Source organism: Phyllobates terribilis, unplaced genomic scaffold (assembly GCF_046119375.1).
Source record: "Phyllobates terribilis strain yellow unplaced genomic scaffold, ASM4611937v1 Scaffold_1__5_contigs__length_1240528914, whole genome shotgun sequence".
In the NCBI taxonomy this organism is placed as follows: domain Eukaryota; kingdom Metazoa; phylum Chordata; class Amphibia; order Anura; family Dendrobatidae; genus Phyllobates; species Phyllobates terribilis.
Genome location: NW_027362761.1, coordinates 236,415,455 through 236,434,851, shown reverse-complemented (window position 1 = coordinate 236,434,851; position 19,397 = coordinate 236,415,455). Strand labels below are relative to the sequence as shown.

Here is a 19,397-nt window from a genome sequence, read left to right as displayed (position 1 = left end):
TATATGTAAATATGATATAATACTCCTCTGCTATAATTAACAGTTTATCAAACAACTGTCTATGGAATAAAAGCATAACGAGTCCACCACTTGTTCTATTACAGCCTTGTATCAGTTCACCGTTTTAGAGGACACTGCTCCAGGATCTGTAATCGGCAGACTGCGAGCACATGACCCAGACATTGGGGAGAATGCTGTGATGTCTTACAGCATACTGGATGGTGATGCCGGGGACACTTTTAGTGTGATGTCGGACTCTGCTGGACAAGATGGAATTCTCAGAGTAGAAAAGGTGAAATAACTCATAAAAACATGAAATTAAAAAGTTCAATAAAAAGGAATCAAATTCCTTATCATTGGCAACTTCTATGAAACAAAACAGTTACACTTTTCTGGGGGTAGTATGGCAGGTCAACATTGTATGCTTATAACACTGCCTATTGTATTACTACATGTTGGGCAAAGACCCTCCATTCGCATCATCATTCCATGTCCCTGTTGCGGACCAGCATTGTGTCATAATCAGCAGTGTCCTTTTTGTTTCCAGCCTCTAGATTTTGAGTCCCGCCGCTCTTTCACATTTCGTGTTGAAGTGATGAACACTGTGATTGATCCTCAGTATATTCGTCGAGGACCATTTAAGGATATCACGACTGTGAGGGTGACTGTGGGAGACGTAAATGAGACCCCACTTTTCTCCCAAAACCCTTATACCTTAAGCGTTTTGGAAAACCAGCCTCCAGGAACACTTGTAGGGGTAGTCCAGGCCCGAGACCCTGACTTACAGAGCAGCTCTATCAGGTAACAGGCTGACGAACCTAATAGGATTAGATACCTACATAAATAGTATGATTGATATTCTGGGCATGTAACTAAAGGTAGACATATAACTTACAAGTAATGTCAATTTATTTACTTTTAGATTCATTCATTTAGCTAGTAGAAGAGATATAGAGTGTTGGTTTTTTTCTTAAAGTATTGTAACTATTTATTTTTAATCTTCCCTGTAGAAAGTAAAATTGGTGGTTGACACTTCCATCTTGTATTGTCTGTATAGACAGTGCAGCGGGGCTGATGTGTTTATAGGTAACTGTAATAAATTGGAGTCAATGGACAGAATAGTGTCCATTGACTAATGCCTTCTCCATGATGGGATGGCGAACAGCCCCTCCCCACAGACCACGAGGGATGTGTTCACAGCTTTTTCTTTATGTCTGCTTTGTCTGGGTCTACAGCAGTACAATAAAGCTGGAATCTGTGATTGAATCCGCTGGCTTTTAATGTGAATAGGATAATTCAACAAAGCTCAAAAGTGAGCAGTGGGGTACATGAAAAGTTAGGGTTGTTTCCTTCTGCCCAATGGAGTTTGAATAGAGAGCTGCTTGACCTTCGGTCAATGTAGACTTCTCTTTACTTTGGCACAGTGCGGAGGAATGGGGGGAACGGCTGTTATAGTGAGCAGGGCGCACCTTAGTAAATATGTGTATTTTACATTCCCCAGTATTACATTTTTAGTTGTATAACTGCTATAGGGTAAAACTATTTTTATATCTGCTAGTTCACTATTCACAAGAGAACCCTTAATTAATAGCTTCAGTTAGTTGTAAATACACTTTTCACACCCCTAGATTTAAAGGGAATATGTCAGCAAGTTTTTGCTATGTAATCTGAGAGCAGCATAATGTAGTGGCAGAGACAGGTGGGTGTGCCAGTTATCGCTTACCCTTTAGGGTGCCAACCTCTGCGGCAAGGTAGTAATATTGTATAGGATATAGGATATCATACTTAGGGACTGTGGTGCCTCCAGGTGCTACTACATTCATACCACAGGGCCCATGGTCACTCTCCCACTGCTTTTTTATATACAATTCTTGTCTGTTGTTGTGTTACACAGTTGACTTTAATGCATATCTAATAAAATTAGTTTTTTAAGGGTTCATTATGAGTTTCCACTTTTGATGACCCTGACACATACAATATAGTATTCTGAACTATTGACTCCTGCCTGTTCAAATCAAATGATCAATAGTCAACTTGTTTATGTAGCACCTCAATCACTTAGGGCTGAAACCTAATGCATAGAAGATGGAAAATGAAAGCAAAGAAAATACATTAGACTGTTATCATTTATTGTTACTCTGATCTAAAACAGTTTTTGTGTTTTCACCATATTTTTTTCAAATCAGTTACGCCATTGAGACACTTTCTAACCCTGAAGAACTGTTCACTATAAATCCAGAGGATGGGACCCTCCGAACAAGTGTCTTTTTGGACAGAGAAATCAAGAAAGAGCACAGCATCACTGTAACAGCTCGTGAGACCGGTGAGAGGGATCCTCAGTGTGTCATAGAGCAGCTAACAACTTTGTTTTACGAATAAGGGGGAGACATTACATCTCAGGAATGTACATTGTAGATTAGTAGACCCACATGGCACAGTCTGCACCCAACGAATGACATAATGACGCTGTTATGGTAGATGTTGATGAACTACACTGAGTTAATCAAGAAACAGTCCAGTTGTAGTATCAAAATGTTGGACCAAATAGCCACCCCGACGTGCAGAGTTTGTGGTCACCAACATCTCCAGAATTGGACATTTTGAATCAAAAGAGTTGGGCATCTCAGTAGAGACATACTTTAGAGAAAGGGTGCACAACCTGTGGCCCATTGGCAACATTCCACCATGCAATGTTGTGCAACCCTTAACCTCCTATATACAGTATTTTCCATATCTGAGGGAAGAAGAGTAACACAGTACTCAGGAGCAGGGATTGGCAAGCACGAATAAAGCCCTGGGTGACCATATCTGGGACCGCTGAGCATCAAGAGACTAGGATTCCATTACCCCGGTATAGCAGTCCAAACATCGGTGGCTGCATAGGTGTGCAGCTCTAACTATTCTATTTAAGGGAATTGTGAAATACAACCAGTTGCTTCAATAACCATAGTTTTCAATGGAGAGCACCCCCTTTCTGTAGATATGTGGGAGTGCTGGTCATGGAACCTGCATTTCTTAGACAGTTATGGCATATACATTTAATATACCAGAAAACCTCTCAAAAGGTAATAGCCCTTTAAGTTTTACTGCGTCCCTTGGAAGTTGTTCAATATGAAAATGTGGCCCTTGGACCAGAAAAGGTTGTGCACCCCTGCTCTAGAGTAATAGAGCATGTAAATAATATTGGGCTTAAGAGGATTTCGAATTACATTGGTGGGGAGCGATAAGAAACATTGGTGCAGTGTACTACAAACCTATAAACTTGGTTAATAGATGTTGATGAGGATGCCTGCTTGCTTTTCATAATGCTCTCATGACTTTTACACTGGTTTTTCCTTCCAGTTAACTGTCATTGAAAGGGCTAGTTCCCATTTAAAACCAGATTGTCTGAAAATTGGCATTAAACTGCTCTGTTTGGGTATGTGTGTGTGTATGTATGCATATGTGTGTGTATATATATATATATATATATACAGCTCTGGCAAAAATTAAGAGACCACTGCAAAATTTTCATTTTCTCTGATTTTTCTCTTTATAGGTATATTTTTGAGTAAAATGTACAGTGTTGTTTTATTCTATAAACTACTAACAACATGTCTCCGAAATTCAAAGCTAAAAAATTTGTATTTATTTGCAGCAAATGAGACATCATCAAAATAATAAAAAAGAAACAGTGCTTTCAGACCTCAAATAATGCAAAGAAAGCAAGTTCTTATTCATTTAGAAACAACAATACTCATGTTTTTAACTCAGGAAGAGTTCAGAAATCAATATTTGGTGGACTAACCATGATTTTTAATCACAGCTTTCATGCCTCTTGGCATGCTTTCCACCAGTCTTTCACACTGCTTTTGGGTGACCTTATGCCATTCCTGGCACAAAAATTTAAGCAGTTCTTCTTTGTTTGATGGCTTGTGATTATCCATCTTCCTCTTGATTACATTCCAGAGGTTTTCAATGGGGTTCAGGTCTGGAGATTGGGCTGGCCATGACAGGGCCTTGATGTGGTGCTCCTTCATCCACACATTGATTGACCTAGCTGTGTGGCATGGGGCATTGTCCTACTGGAAAAAAACAGTCTTTAGAGTTGGGAAACATTGCCTGAGCAGAAGGAAGCAAGTTTTTTTCAAGGATAACCTTGTATGCGGCTTGATTCATACGTCCTTTGCAAAGATTAACCTGCTCAATTCCAGCCTTGCTGAAGCATCCCCAGATCATCACCGATCCTCCACCAAATTTCACAGTGAGTGCAAGACACTGTGGCTTGTATGCCTCTCCAGGTCTCCGTCTTACCATTAAGCGACCAAGTGTTGGGCATAGCTGAAAATTAGACTCATCAGAGAAGATTACCTTACTCCAGTCCTCTAAGGTCCAATCCTTATGGTCTTTGGCAAACTTCAGCCTGGCTCTCATTTGCTTCTCATTGATGAAAGGTATTTTTCTAGCTTTACATGACTTTAGGCCTCTAGGAGCCTGTTATGAACTGTTCTTGCCATGCACTTCACCCCAGCTGTCATTTGCCATTACTTTTGTAGGTCACTTGATTTCATCCTGTGGCTGTTGAGTGACATTCGAATAAGATGACGGTCATCCCAGTCAGTGACTAGTCGCTTTCGCCCTCTGCCGGTCTGTAGCTTTGTTGACCCCAATGTCTGCTGCTTGACCTTGTTGTAATGGACTGCCATCTTCGAAATATTAAGGATGGAGGCAACATGACACTCACTGTGTCCCTCTGCTAGTAAAGCCAGAATTGAGCCCTTCTTTTCCTCACTCAAGACTTTTCTTTTCAGCTCCTTTGACATGGTTAAAAGTTATTTTTTCATTCAAATTACTTTTGGGCTATTCCTAGCACTTGTTTTGCCATCCAGCTTGTCCTATTGCAAGAGGATTGTGAAGACCACAGCAGTGTTTTTTATACTTTCCCTCGTTACATAAGATTTGGTTCAGGTGATCATCTAATCAGAAGCATATTAAGTAGAATGAGGTGGACTTTGGTTGGAATTCAACTGACACTGGAATGGAATGGCTGTCAGACATGTAGAGATGGGGATTTTTAGAAAACTGCAGTGGTCTCTTAATTTTTGCCAGAGTTGTATATATATGTATATTGGCATATGTGTGCGTATATTATACGTATATATATATATATATATATATATATATATATATATGCACATACAGTATTTAAGGAGAAGCAAAGAAGTAGTGTTGCAATTAAATTGAAATTTCTGTTATCGCCTATTATGGGAACTTCAAAGAATTTTGTACTTCAATGCGTATTTTTACTAATTCACTTTTTGTGCTCTTTTCGTGTACTTCTGTATCATGTTTTTACATATGTTTTATGTATTTGTTTTGTATATTTTCTTTTGTCTCGGTGTTGTGTTTTTGTTTTTTTTTTCTTTTGTTGTGTCTCTGTGTTGTGTTTTTGTTTCAGACAGCCCCTCCCAGGTGTCACAAGTTGGAGTTATGATCGAGGTTATAGATTTAAATGACAATCCCCCAACCCTGGCCGAGATTTATAAGCCACACGTGTGTGACAATGCACAAGCTGGACAGGTGCGTTTCTCTTTTATGGAAAATAAAGAACTGTATTTTATAGTGTTTGTAAACTGTGACAATGGGTAATACTTTACTGTGGTGTTTGTTTGAAATTTTTCTTTTTATTAGAAAATTGCAACTGATCATTTGTAATTAATTTTTCCTTTGTCCTCTTTAGTTCTGTATAAAGAACATAAAAGTTAAAGGGGTTGTCTGGCCTTGGAGTACAAGTCTGTAGTCACTCTATGCGGTGACATGCCGACTAAAGATGCGTGGCCTCTCACAATGCAAGTGTATTGAGAGAATCCGGACACGTCTAGTTGAAATGGGGCTGGAAGTTTGCAAATTGCATACTTGCAGTTACATGACCGCTTGCTCCCGCCATGGAGGATCCTCACAGCGCAAGTGCACACAATGTGAGGATTCACAAGTCTGCAGTCACATAGAGTGACTGCAAACTTATACCCCAAAGGCCAGACAACCCCTTTAATATAAAAATAACATATATAACAATATAATGGCACAAATACTTAAAGATCAAAAAGATTCAAAGTAGTTATGTCCTAAACATTGTAATTTTGAGTAATAATTTAGAGTATTTGAGACGGAGCCTGATGGAATAGAGTAGAGCAGAGTAGCCTGATTTTGAGTGAATATTCTAATTTAATTTACAAGAATTTGCAAGTTTAGACTATACCTTACAATACCCTGACATATAAAGACGTATTTTTTTTGTGAAGTATTAGCAGGAAGGTCCGTGACACAATCCCAATGCCGCATTCACATGTCTGTTAGGGTCTATGTACAGACCATGCTGAATGGAGTGTCCTCGGGTCTCCTGATCTGAACTTGACAGCCTGATAGGCATGTATGAGGCTATAAAGTTTGAGTCAGCAGACACAAGGATGTGCGAATGAGGCATTAAAGGGAATCTGTCAGCAGGTTTTTGCTGTGTTGTCTGATGGCAGCATGAGGTAGCGCCTGAGACACTGGTTTCATCTATATCTCACTTGTTAGGCTGTGTGCTGTTGTTTCTATAGAGTGAATGTTTTATCACCAGGACATTATCACTGCACAGACTAGCTCCCTTGTGCCAGGTTGTCTGACTCTGCCTCCTCCTGTGATAAACAGCTTACTCTCACTATACAATGTACATAGAGCGCCTGGTGTGGGCGGGGTTAGCTTTCTGAGCTTTGCTGCATCTAAAAGCTCTGATTGTGTCACAACTGCTGTACCCAGTAAACTAAGTGATACATCGTTGGAATCAGGGTCTCTTGTCCTACATTATGCTGCTCTCAGATGAGGTAGCAAAAACATTATGACAGATTCCCTTTAATCATGCTTTCAATTTAAGGTATTTTCTGGCATTTACAAGTTCTACAAGGAGTTAATTTAGTGGGTTTTCATTTTGCCAATTACATAGACACCCAAAGTGAATGTCTGAGGAGCTGAAATCTGTGCCACTTCCTCCTCTCTGTGTGATTTGGCACAGCTCCTCCACTGTGTTGCCTCCAATACTCCTTTTCTGTGATGTTTAACGGGTGCAGTCTGCAATTGCTATCAGCCAAAAGCATGTGCAAGATACTTCTAGTTTGTTATATAGTAACTAGTTATTGCATACTAAATATAGGAATCAGTAACTGGATCCTAATTTAGTCTTATAATTTAGAAAAATCTTTATTTTCCCATTCTTGTTCCCATCCTACACAATAAATCCATTGCACTTTCTGTAGCATCACACCGTTGTATGTCAGCCTGAGTTTAAAGTAGCTATTTATAAAAGAGTGCTGACAGTCCACAGGAAAGATGGAAATATTAAAGCAATTTGCATCTTACAAACTGTTGTACAAAGCCGCGTTACTCATTGGCTCTGTTATACGGAATAACTCACCTGTTCCTTAGTAATTCCCTCACCTCCTGTTCTGTTTTGCTGTAGCGCGAGGAAAAACAGGTGGGGAACCAGGTTCCTGGAAGAAATTATGTAGAGTTAGAGTTCCCCGATGAACCACAAAGACTCTGGAAATAAATCTAGTTTTGAAACAAAGCCTGGTTTTTAGGTTTGCAGTGCTCTGCTATATAAATCTTTATGCATTCGTAAAAAGGCTGCTAAAACATTAGCGTTACCCCGCTAAAATGGATTCTAGTAATTTACTGGTGGTGTGTTTTGTTTTAATTACTTCTTAACAATTCCAAAATACTTTACTTAATTATGTTGCTTTTTACTGATAATTTATAGTAATCATGGTGGTAAGCAATTTTATGAATCATAAAATATGGGAACAGTCAACAATTTCAAGTTACATATTCACTTTCACATCTTGAGATGATACTAGCAAAACATCACGTCAGAGACCAATGACCACATTCATCGTTATTAGCTTAAATAGTTTTTCCGAGACATTGATATTGATGTACTAAGATAGGCCATCAATATCAGATCAGTGGACTTCCACTTTTGGCACCCATACAGATCAGCTGATTTAAAGAGCCTTAGAACTCCTCTTTATTTTTTACTAGCACAGCGCCGTACATTTTGTGGTGGCCGTGCTTGGTACTGCACATCTTTGCAGTTCAGAACTACTTAAATGAATGGGAATGAGCTAAAATACCAGGCACAACCACAACAAAATGTGCATAGCTGTAGATGCGCTATAGAGCAAGCTATGAATCAAAGTGCCAGGGCATGCTTACAGCCACCGCTCCCTGTATACTGAGCAGTGACTGTAGCCACTCCATGCACACTTCTGACTGAAATACAGCAGCTCCAGAGATGATTAAAGTTCATTTTATGCCGGTAGCCACTCTTTTAGCATGGCGGCCAAACAGCCTTGTAATGCTATTAACCTGCAGATTAACCCTATATGCACAGGTTTATAGTGATTGCGGACATGACATGTTTCCTATAAAGATTGTTAGACGCTTCATGATTGTCAGGCTCACCTCGTGAGGTGGATCCTTTAAGCCCCAGGTACGGGTGGGCACATGGGTCCTGGGCATTGATGCAACAGCAGGAAGGCACATGTGGAGCGAGGACTTGGAACACCGTAGGCCACAGGCAGAAAGGATGCAAGAAAGTCCAAAACAGCACAGGCAGATGGAGGCCAGGAGCGGATAGAGGTGCACAGCAAAACCAACTGGACTAAGAGTTTTAATACCAAGACACGTGTGTGTCTTAGTGGACCTTATATAGGCCTAGGCAGATGATGTCATGAGAGCACTCTGGGCCACTTGTAAAACTTGCCGTGGAGCACAGCAGAGGGCAGCAGTGATAAGGGAAGGTGGAGAAGCATGCTGAGGCGAGGCAGATGTGTATCAAAAATATTCATTCATCTCAAGATCAAGGATATGTTCTTTCTTAAATAACATTGAACTAGAAAAACTTTTGTGCAGAAATGAACCGAATGTAACAGATTTCAACAAGAAGCTTTAAGAATTGTGAGTGCAGCTCGTGATACATACAAGATAAGATGCAAAGTATTTAAGGCACTCACCTTATTTTCCATATATAATAATTTAATTGTTCAAATAAATGAAAGTATAACTTTTATTATGTTTTATCATTACATATGTGGTTATGTCACAGATAGTAGAGTCTAAAGGTGCATTTATACTGCACAATTATAGTGAACAAGCGTTAGGAACACTATGAATGCTCAATTCGCGATAATCATGCAGTGTAAACAGGCTGACAATCACCTGACGAGCGAGCAAAACACTCGTTCATTGGGTGAAATGACCTTTTGGTTTGCGCAAAAGATTTTTGTTCTCGGCTGCGCATCATCTAGTGTAAATGGCGTCCTATGGCCACTGAACAATCTAGTTCTAATTGTTAGGGTATGTGCACACGATGCAGAAATGAAGCAGAAAATTTCTGCATCATTTCTGTATCTCCCTGGCAGAAAAAACGCATGCAGATTCTGCATGCGTTTTTCCTGCGGAATACATGCGGATTCACATGCGTTTCCGCATGTGGATTGACAAGCGCTTTCCAGGCGATTTTAGCATCACCTGGAAAGTGCTTGACAACTAGGTCACACTATATAAATCCATGCAACCGGCATGGATTTATATAGTGTGACCCGAGAGAGTGGTAAAAATAAAAAATAAATGTATACTTTACCCTCTGATGGCCCGCGCTGTCCTGCTCACTCCGTTCTCCCGGCTGCCGGCAACTTTGAATTGAAAGACCTGCCGACGTCAGCATCACGTGACCCGTCACATGACTCTGACGTCAGCGCAGGTCCTTCAACTCACTGCAAAGTGCCGGGAACCAAGCAGGAGAGGTGCGCAGGCCGACAGAAGGTAAATATACATTTATTTTTTATTTTATTCTTTTTTTACAGCTTTTTTAATGGTACCTGGGTGTGGATGAGACTCTCCTCTCCTCCACACCCGGGTACCATCCGCACATTAGAACGCGCCAATTACGCAAGTACAGATGCAGTCTTGCGGAATTGGCGCGTTCTAATGCAAGTCAATGGCGGCGAAAACGCAGCGTTTCCGCAAAATTAATGGACATGCTGCGGATTTTTGAGCGCAGCATTTACGCTGCGGAAAAATCCGCATCATGGGCACAGCACATGCGGATTTCAATTGGGGAACATTGCTGCCCTTCTACCATGCGTTTTTAATGCGTTTCCGCGGCGTTTATGACGCGCCCCCTGGGCCTGTGTTGTGCAGGGAATACCCGGAGCCGGATCGCTGGGGGTTGTAGTCTCCGTGGCGATGACCTGGTCCGTGCCGAGGGTGGTCAAATCAGAGGCAGGGTTATTGGTATGATGATAGTCCGACTACGCCACCCGTGGATTGCGGTCAGTGGGGACCGCCGCTGCAAGGCAGACCGCTGAGGCCGGTGTTATGTGTGCAGCTAAGAATGGGATGACTCCCCACGGGAGGAGTACAGCCTCAGGGCAGTTAGTGTGGATGATGGGAGAGATGGTGCACGAGTGCAGCAGGAATAACTCAGAGTCCGTGCAGTGCAGTTCAGGGTCTTTACTGGTGTTATAAGGCAGACCCTCCCGGGAGTACTGGTTAGCAGTAGGGGCCTGATCAGTCTGTGAGCAAGCAGGATCTCCCCTGGCCAGGTGGAGTTGTAGGCCTCCCCGTCTATCTGCACTCTTTTCTGGCTGCCTTGCTGTATGCGGGTAGAAGTAGCCCACGTCCCTGAGTATACCGTGTGGTGCTCACCCGTATGGCCGGTGACTTGGGGCCTTCTGTTAGCCTCCGCTCCACGACGGCGGTGCTGGTCCCTTGCTTGTGACCGTGCCTCCGGGCTTCTATGGCCAGAGGACCTGGAATCCCCTGCCGGTTGGATTCTGCTGCTGGACCTGGATGTCCCCACAGCCTCGGACTCCGTGTCCGGTATTAGTGTCTCCAGCCAGGGCGAGCTATCTGGCTTCCAGCCCCTGGCTCTCACTCCTGCTCCTACAGAGCTCCTGGTTCTTCCTTTCCCTGTGTCTGCTGTCCTCCAGACCAGACTGTGTCTCTGTCTGGGACTCTCTGACTGACCTAATCCCGCCCCAGACCCAGTTTATAAGGGCAGATTCCTCCCCTCCCAGGTCTGGGCGGGCGGTGTTGCATGCTTAGGGCTCCTGACCAGAGAAACCTCCCACTTGCTCTCAGACATAATATTTCTATTACTGTGGTAACCAGACCCCTGGGGTGCCACATTCCCCCCTAGTAAAATTTAGTACTCCGGGACTAAACATATTTTTAAAGAAACATAAATGCAGGGTATAACAATAACAAGACAACATGAAAAAGTACATTTTGTGGTCACGGCGTTTCCGTAACCGGGTGTCCATATCACCCAAGGTGAAGTTTTAAGCGAGGTAGGGGACCTGTCCAAAGAAAACCCCTTGCGTTGGCCTTGGGCGTGGCTGCAAGGCTGAAGCTAGCTACTTTGGACCGCAAGGAGGCCACGCCAGACAGATTTTCTCTTCCGCGGCCGTCTTCGCAAGAGGCACAATGTGCAACTATCTACAAGAATTGTTCCGGTTATCCAGCGTCCATAACCTGTTAGTCCATAGAAATCTGCAGGGTAACTGAGAAACATAATTAATAACAGGCAACAACAAAAAGCATAAATATTTTCAAGAAACAGGTAAATTTACAGTGCATTACTTTATATTCTCCAGCGAGCGGGCATCTGACCTTTAGTGACTCTAGTGGACCTACGGAGCTCACTAACTGGTCCTGCACTACAGGGTGTAGGAGGTGTTATGGGTAAGCTGGGAAGCTGTCTGCGTACTCTTTGGCTCACTAGGGGCACGGCAGGCTCACTACTAGCAGAGGGTTGATCCTCCTGCGCTACTGGTGTGGACTCTTCTGCCTCCCGGGCCGGCTGCTCTTCCAGCTCTACCTGGCCTTCTGTAGGCACTTGAGGGGCTGGCTGGAGAAAGGTGAGGACGGGCACCACGATAGCATTGTTTACTTGTGTCCAGGACCGGGGAAAGTCTCCGAGTACGGTGCTGATCATCTCCTCCTTTTCCTCTACGGGTTGAGGGTCTTCCTGATCTTCATCCGTGCTTTGCAGCTTCTCGGGGCACTTTTTCAGGTGGTCTCTGGAGACAGTGGCCGTGGTCTCTCCTCCATCCTTGCTGATGACGTACACGTTTGGATTATTGTGGCTTGAGGGCAGTACGGTGTACGGGTCCTTTTCCCATTGGTCGTCCAACTTATGGAGCCGCCTTTTTCTTTTCAAGACCTGCTCTCCAGGTACCAGGGGAACAGCGGGAGCATGTTGGTTATAAGTCCTCTCCTGCCTTTCTCTTGATTGACAGAGACTTCGCTCGACGCTCTCCTGTACTTTCCGGTACTGCTGCTGCCGTTCTGTATCCCAGTCTGCCTCTGGCGAGGTGTCCTCGGGTGTCAGGACTCCCATATCCAGGTCAACAGGCAGCTTACCAGGTCTTGCTCGCATTAGGTAAGCCGGGGTACAGTTGGTGGAACCTACCGGGATGTGGTTATACAGGTCCACCAGATCGGGCAGTTTCTCAGGCCACAGACTGCGTTCTTCCAGGGGCAATGTTTTTAGCAGATCTATCACCACCTGGTTCATCTTCTCGCAGAGTCCATTGGTTTGGGAGTGATAGGGCGTTGTTCTTATCGTCTTACAGCCATACAGGTTGCAGAACTCCTGGAAGACCTCCGCTTCGAAGGCTGGTCCTTGGTCCGTCAGCACTTGGTCCGGGTACCCGTGTGGGCGGCAGAAGTGCAGCTGGAAGGCTCTGGCTGCTGTCTGAGCCGTTAAGTCTTTGACAGGGACCACCACCAGGACCCGGGAGTAGTGATCCACGATGGTTAGGGCGTAGACATTCCCGCTTCTGCTTGGAGCCAGTTTAACATGGTCCAGAGCGACCAGTTCCAGCGGCTGCCTGGTGAGGATGGGCTGCAGGGGAGTCCTCTGGCTGGCACGGTCCCTCCTTCTTAGATTGCACGGGCCACAGTCTCTACACCATCTCTCAATGGCTCCTCTCATGCCTATCCAGTAGAACCGTTCATGCAGCAGGAACTCCAGCTTCTTCAATCCGAAGTGCCCTGCCCCATTGTGATAGGCCTCCAGCACCATAGCTTCTTCCCGTCTCGGTACCACAACCTGCCAGATCAGTTCATGTGTCCGGGAATTGACCATTCTGCGGCACAACTTCTCCTTGTAGAGAAACAGTCTGCTTTTTTCCATCCACAGTTGCTTGGTCTCTTCCGAAGCGTCTGGGTCCAGGCGGGCGTCAGCCTGGGTCAGCATCTCCTTCACCAGACGGACTGCGGGGTCACTGTCTTGCGTCTCCGCCCAGTTGTAGTGGGGTAAGGGGTTGAACGTAGCGGATCGCTGGCCCCTCACACGGTGGGAATACTGGATCTTCCCCTTCTTCCGGTAGGTTTGGCATCCTGGACAGGGCGTCCGCGTTGGTATTGGAGCGTCCTGCCCGGTATTTGATCGTGAACTCATAATTGGACAGGCGGGCCATCCATCTCTGCTCCAGGGCACCCAGTCTTGCAGTGTCCAGGTGTGTCAACGGGTTGTTGTCCGTGTACACGGTGAACCTGGAAGAGGCCAGGTAATGCTTAAAACGTTCGGTTACCGCCCACACCACTGCCAGGAACTCTAGCTTGAACGAGCTGTAATTCTCAGGGTTTCTTTCCGTGGGTCGCAGTTTTCGGCTGGCGTAAGCAATTACCCGTTCTCTCCCCTGCTGGATCTGGGATAGTACGGCTCCCAGCCCGATGTTGCTTGCGTCCGTGTGGAGGATAAAGGGCTGGCTGTAATCAGGGTACGCCAGTATTTCATCCCCCGTGAGGGCCATCTTCAGCTGGCGGAATGACTCCTCTTCCAGCTTTTCCCATCTTACGGGTGGCTTCTGGTTTTTGGCCTTCCTGGACTGGCCTATCAGGAGGTCCTGCATAGGAGCTGCCTTCTTGGTAAAACCGGGAATGAATCTTCGGTAGTAGCCTACCAACCCGAGGAACTGCCGCACTTCCTTTATGCTGGATGGTCTTGGCCAGTCCTTAATCACGGTGATCTTGTCAGGGTCGGGGGCTACTCCGTCAGCACTCACCACGTGTCCCAGGTACTGTACCTTTGGCTTCAGTAGATAACACTTTGAGGGTTTTACCTTTAGGCCATAGTTTGCCAGGGCTTCAAACACTTCTGCCAGGTGTTCCAGATGGTCCTCATAGGTCTTGGAATAGACGATGACATCGTCCAGGTATAATAGGACCGTCTCGAAGTTCCGGTGTCCCAGACAGCATTCCATCAACCGTTGGAAGGTTCCTGGTGCGTTGCAGAGCCCGAACGGCATACAGTTAAATTCGCTGAGTCTCATCGGGGTGGTGAATGCTTTCTTCTCTCGGTCCGCCTCTGCTACAGGAACCTGCCAGTACCCGCTAGTGAGATCCAAAGTAGAGAAGAAGTTTGCAGATTTTAATGCAGCTAAGGACTCTTCTATCCTTGGTAACGGGTACGCATCTTTGTGTGTGATACGGTTGACCTTCCTGTAGTCTACACACATTCTCATGGTGTTGTCTTTCTTTTTCATTAGGACTAGTGGAGCTGCCCAGGGGCTACAGCTGTCCCTAATTACCCCAGCCTCCTTCATGTCTTTTAGCATTCCCTTGGCGTGTTGATAGTGTGCAGGGGGTACGGGTCGGTATCTCTCCTTTATGGGAGGATGGTCTCCCGTGGGGATGTGATGTTCTACCCCCTTTACTCGCCCGAAGTCCAGCGGGTGTTTACTAAACACTCTCTCGTACTCTTGAACCACCCGATAGACTCCCTGTTTTTGGTGTGAGGGAGTGGAGTCAGTACCCAAATGCAGTTGCTGACACCAGTCCTCCATTGGTTTCTTAGAGCCGTTACATTCCTCTGGTTGAGATGGAGGCAAGGGTTCCACGGCCTGTACAGAGTTCTGGTTGATGGTGAACAATTTGGCTAGCGTGGCATACCGGGGCAGGTATACTTCTCTCTCCCCGATATTTATGATGCGGACGGGCACCCTCCCATGGCGTACATCGACCACCCCCCGTGCTGTCAAAATGGTGGGCCTACTGTCTGAGTAGACGGGTTCTACCATTGCTTGGTAGTCTCTACCTCTTAGACCAATAGCTGCCCGGCACCAAATCATCATCTCACTTTTCGGGGGCATGGCAATAGGGAATGGGTCACACATTCTCACGCTACCTATCTCACCACCAGATAGTTCCACCTGTTGCCGTTTCATCAGTGCCCGGATCTCTTTCTGGAGGACACGCTGCTGGCTGGAACTGGCGTTCTTGGCAACCTGTTGCAAAATAAGAATCACCTCTGCAAGACAGTTTTCGATTACGTTAGTACCTAAGGTTATCTTTGGGTGACTCTCGCGACGGTCAATGTCCACAATGATCAGTCCTTGTGCCGGCAGTTCAACTTTACCGACCTTGATGGTCACCTCTTTAAATCCTATCTGTGGCACGGGCTGACCATTGCTGGCGATAATGCTCAGGTCGTCATCTGGGTAGCGGGTTATGTCCGAGTCATTCCAGTACCGCTTGAAGAGCACGTACGGGATGGTAGTCACCTGTGACCCAGTGTCTAGTAGGGCACTCATACGAATGCCATCCAGTACCATAGGCAAGACCGGACGTCCCCCTACATATTTATCATGCCAGTTCGATGGGCCTGATGATCTTATGCCTGGGGGTTGGCCCTCTACCCCAGGTTGTGCCCGTTTAAATGACAGTACCTCGCCATATGTCCGGGTTGATTGCAGCGGCGGCAGATGGGTCGTCCGTCCTCGTTGTCTCTGTCGCTGGGTCTTCCTCTGGCCGGTGGGGTCCTCCTCAGTCGGCACCACGGGACGTCCTCCGGTCCGGATGTCAGCTGGATCTTTCCTGGAGAAGAGACCTGTAAAGACTGCACAGTTCTGGTTAGCGTGGCAACGCTCTTAGTCAGCTCTTGGACCTGAAGGTGCAGGTCTGTAGCCGGGTTATTGTTCAAAGCCTGCGCATCAACTCCCACAGGCCCTGCAGACAAGGGCGCCGCGTCCTGGTGATAAGTGATAGCAGGGCGCCTGTGGGTCACAGCGCCACCTGGTGCCGGTTCTCGGAGCACCCGGATGGCTCTGTCCTTGAACTGTGCAAAGTCCAGGTCAGGGTCCTGTAAGGCCATTGCCCGCAACTGGGTTCGGTGGGCATTGCACAGTAGACCCTCAATAAATTGTTCGGTCAACAGCTTGTCTTCATTTCCCACGCTGTCAGGGTCTGCCTGCTTAATGGCTCTCAGGGCCTCTTGTAGGTTTAGTGCATAGTCTCTTATACTTTCGTGTGCCCGTTGTTTGCACCCGTAAAATCTGAGCTTTATTTCGGCTGAGGTGCGGGTATCAAATGTGTCTTTCAGCCGGGTTAGTATTTCTCTGACAGTCCTCTTCTTCCTAGGTGGCCAGGACTTTACCTCCCTTTGGGCTGCCCCGATTAACTGGGCCACCAGGATGCTCACTTTTTGCTCTTCCTTGAGGGGGTATACCTGGAAGAGGCTATCCAGTCTTTCCCTAAAGTCACTTAGGGTATGTGACTGCCCTGAGTACTGGGGTAGCCAGGTTGCCCCCGGGATATAGGGCATGGTGAATGGCATGACCGCAGCAGCGGTTGCGCTGGCGGCCGGTGTGGCGGTGGAGCTCCCCTCGGTGTCCGACATCCTCCTTCCCCCCTAGTGGACCGTGGCCTACCTTGCGATGCTCTTCTTCCGTAGGCCGCGGCTCCGCAGTCGATCGTCGGGGTCGAGGACCTTGCGTCGCGCTCCTGTGACGTCAGCGTCGCTCCCTCTCCCTTCCAGGACCTTGCGTAGCGTCAGCGCGTGGGGCGGAGCTTCGGATCTCGCGCGCTTTCAGCGTCCACGCCCCTCTGGCGTCCGATGGCAGGAAGCGGCTGCGGATGGCGGGAAGACGGCAGAAGATGGCGGGAAACGACCGAAGATGGCGTCCGATGGCGGGAAACGACTCCGGACGGCGGGAAACTTCTCTCAGGTAAGTGCAAAAGTATTTTTTTTTTCAGGTACGCAATACCCGTTGGGGCGGGTTGGTCTGAATCCTGCCGACTACGCCAAAGTTGACGCACCCCCTGGGCCTGTGTTGTGCAGGGAATACCCGGAGCCGGATCGCTGGGGGTTGTAGTCTCCGTGGCTATGACCCGGTCCGTGCCCAGGGTGGTCAAATCAGAGGCAGGGTTATTGGTATGATGATAGTCCGACTACGCCACCCGTGGATTGCGGTCAGTGGGGACCGCCGCTGCAAGGCAGACCGCTGAGGCCGGTGTTATGTGTGCAGCTAAGAATGGGATGACTCCCCACGGGAGGAGTACAGCCTCAGGGCAGTTAGTGTGGATGATGGGAGTGATGGTGCACGAGCGCAGCAGGAATAACTCAGAGTCCGTCAGTGCAGTTCAGGGTCTTTACTGGTGTTATAAGGCAGACCCTCCCAGGAGTACTGGTTAGCAGTAGGGGCCTGGTCAGTCTGTGAGCAAGCAGGATCTCCCCTGGCCAGGTGGAGTTGTAGGCCTCCCCGTCTATCTGCACTCTTTTCTGGCTACCTTGCTGTATGCGGGTAGAAGTAGCCCACGTCCCTGAGTATACCGTGTGGTGCTCACCCGTATGGCCGGTGACTTGGGGCCTTCTGTTAGCCTCCGCTCCACGACGGCGGTGCTGGTCCCTTGCTTGTGACCGTGCCTCCGGGATTCTATGGCCAGAGGACCTGGAATCCCCTGCCGGTTGGATTCTGCTGCTGTACCTGGATGTCCCCACAGCCTCGGACTCCGTGTCCGGTATTAGTGTCTCCAACCAGGGCGAGCTATCTGGCTTCCAGCCCCTGGCTCTCACTCCTGCTCCTACAGAGCTCCTGGTTCTTCCTTTCCCTGTGTCTGCTGTCCTCCAGACCAGACTGTGTCTCTGTCTGGGACTCTCTGACTGACCTAATTCCGCCCCAGACCCAGTTTATAAGGGCAGATTCCTCCCCTCCCAGGTCTGGGCGGGCAGTGTTGCATGCTTAGGGCTCCTGACCAGAGAAACCTCCCACTTGCTCTCAGACATAATATTTCTATTACTGTGGTAACCAGACCCCTGGGGTGCCACATTTACGCAGCTGCAAAAACGCCGCGGAAACGCATTAAAAACGCATTGTGTGAACTCAGCCTGAGGCTGCATCTGAAGCTGGCTCGGCTTGTGTAAACAGGCTATTAAACAGCTGGTTAGCAAACACAAGGTAGTGGTAGTTTAATGCTGCGCATTTCAAATAGACCTTTAGGCTGAGTTCACACGATGCGTTTTTAATGCGTTTCCTCGGCGTTTTTGCAGCTGCGTAAACGCCGCGGAAACGCATTAAAAACGCATGGTAGAAGGGCAGCAATGTTCCCCAATTGAAATCCGCATGTGCTGTGCCCATGATGCGGATTTTTCCGCAGCGTAAATGCTGCGCTCAAAAATCCGCAGCATGTCCATTAATTTTGCGGAAACGCTGCGTTTTCGCCGCTATTGACTTGCATTAGAACGCGCCAATTCCGCAAGACTGCATCTGTACTTGCGTAATTGGCGCGTTCTAATGTGCGGATGGTACCCGGGTGTGGAGGAGAGGAGAGTCTCATCCACACCCAGGTACCATTAAAAAAGCTGTAAAAAAAGAATAAAATAAAAAATAAATGTATATTTACCTTCTGTCGGCCCGCGCACCGCTCCTGCTTGGTTCCCGGCACTTTGCAGTGAGTTGAAGGACCTGCGCTGACGTCAGAGTCATGTGACGGGTCACGTGACGCTGACGTCGGCAGGTCTTTCAATTCAAAGTTGCCGGCAGCCATGAGAACGGAGTGAGCAGGACAGCGCGGGCCATCAGAGGGTAAAGTATACATTTATTTTTTATTTTTACCACTCTCTCGGGTCACACTACATAAATCCATGCCGGTTGCATGGATTTATATAGTGTGACCTAGTTGTCAAGCACTTTCCAAGTGATGCTAAAATCGCCTGGAAAGCGCTTGTCAACCCGCATGCGGAAACGCCTGTGGAAACGCATGTGAATCCGCATGTATTCCGCAGGAAAAACGCATGCACAATCTGCATGCGTTTTTTCTGCCAGGGAGATGCAGAAATGATGCAGAAATTTTCTGCATCGTGTGCACATACCCTTACACATGCACTGACTATGAGGTCCTAGAGTCATTTTACTTATGTGTCCTGGTGTTTCTTTTGGATTTTATCTGGCTAATGGTTTTGTTTCTGCAGGTCATTCAGACAGTCAGGGTGAAAGATGCTGACATTGAAAATGGCGTTTTTCATATTCAAAGCCCTAGTGCTGCATCAGATGGGAACTTCACTCTTCAAGACAACAAAGGTGTAGTCA

The 19,397-nt window shown here is 46.9% G+C and overlaps 1 protein-coding gene across 3 annotated transcripts in view; it reads left to right on the top strand.

Annotated features, from left to right (window-relative positions):
• CDH24 (cadherin 24) overlaps positions 1 to 19,397 on the top strand; it is a 104,673-nt gene that overhangs the window by 82,986 nt on the left and 2,290 nt on the right. For all 3 annotated transcript variants that reach the window (XM_073671110.1, XM_073671108.1, XM_073671109.1), the window contains exons 6-10: positions 105 to 292; positions 548 to 801; positions 2,187 to 2,323; positions 5,438 to 5,559; positions 19,280 to 19,388. In XM_073671110.1, coding sequence (XP_073527211.1) covers positions 105 to 292; positions 548 to 801; positions 2,187 to 2,323; positions 5,438 to 5,559; positions 19,280 to 19,388 — 810 coding nt within the window. The remainder of the gene's footprint in view (positions 1 to 104; positions 293 to 547; positions 802 to 2,186; positions 2,324 to 5,437; positions 5,560 to 19,279; positions 19,389 to 19,397) is intronic.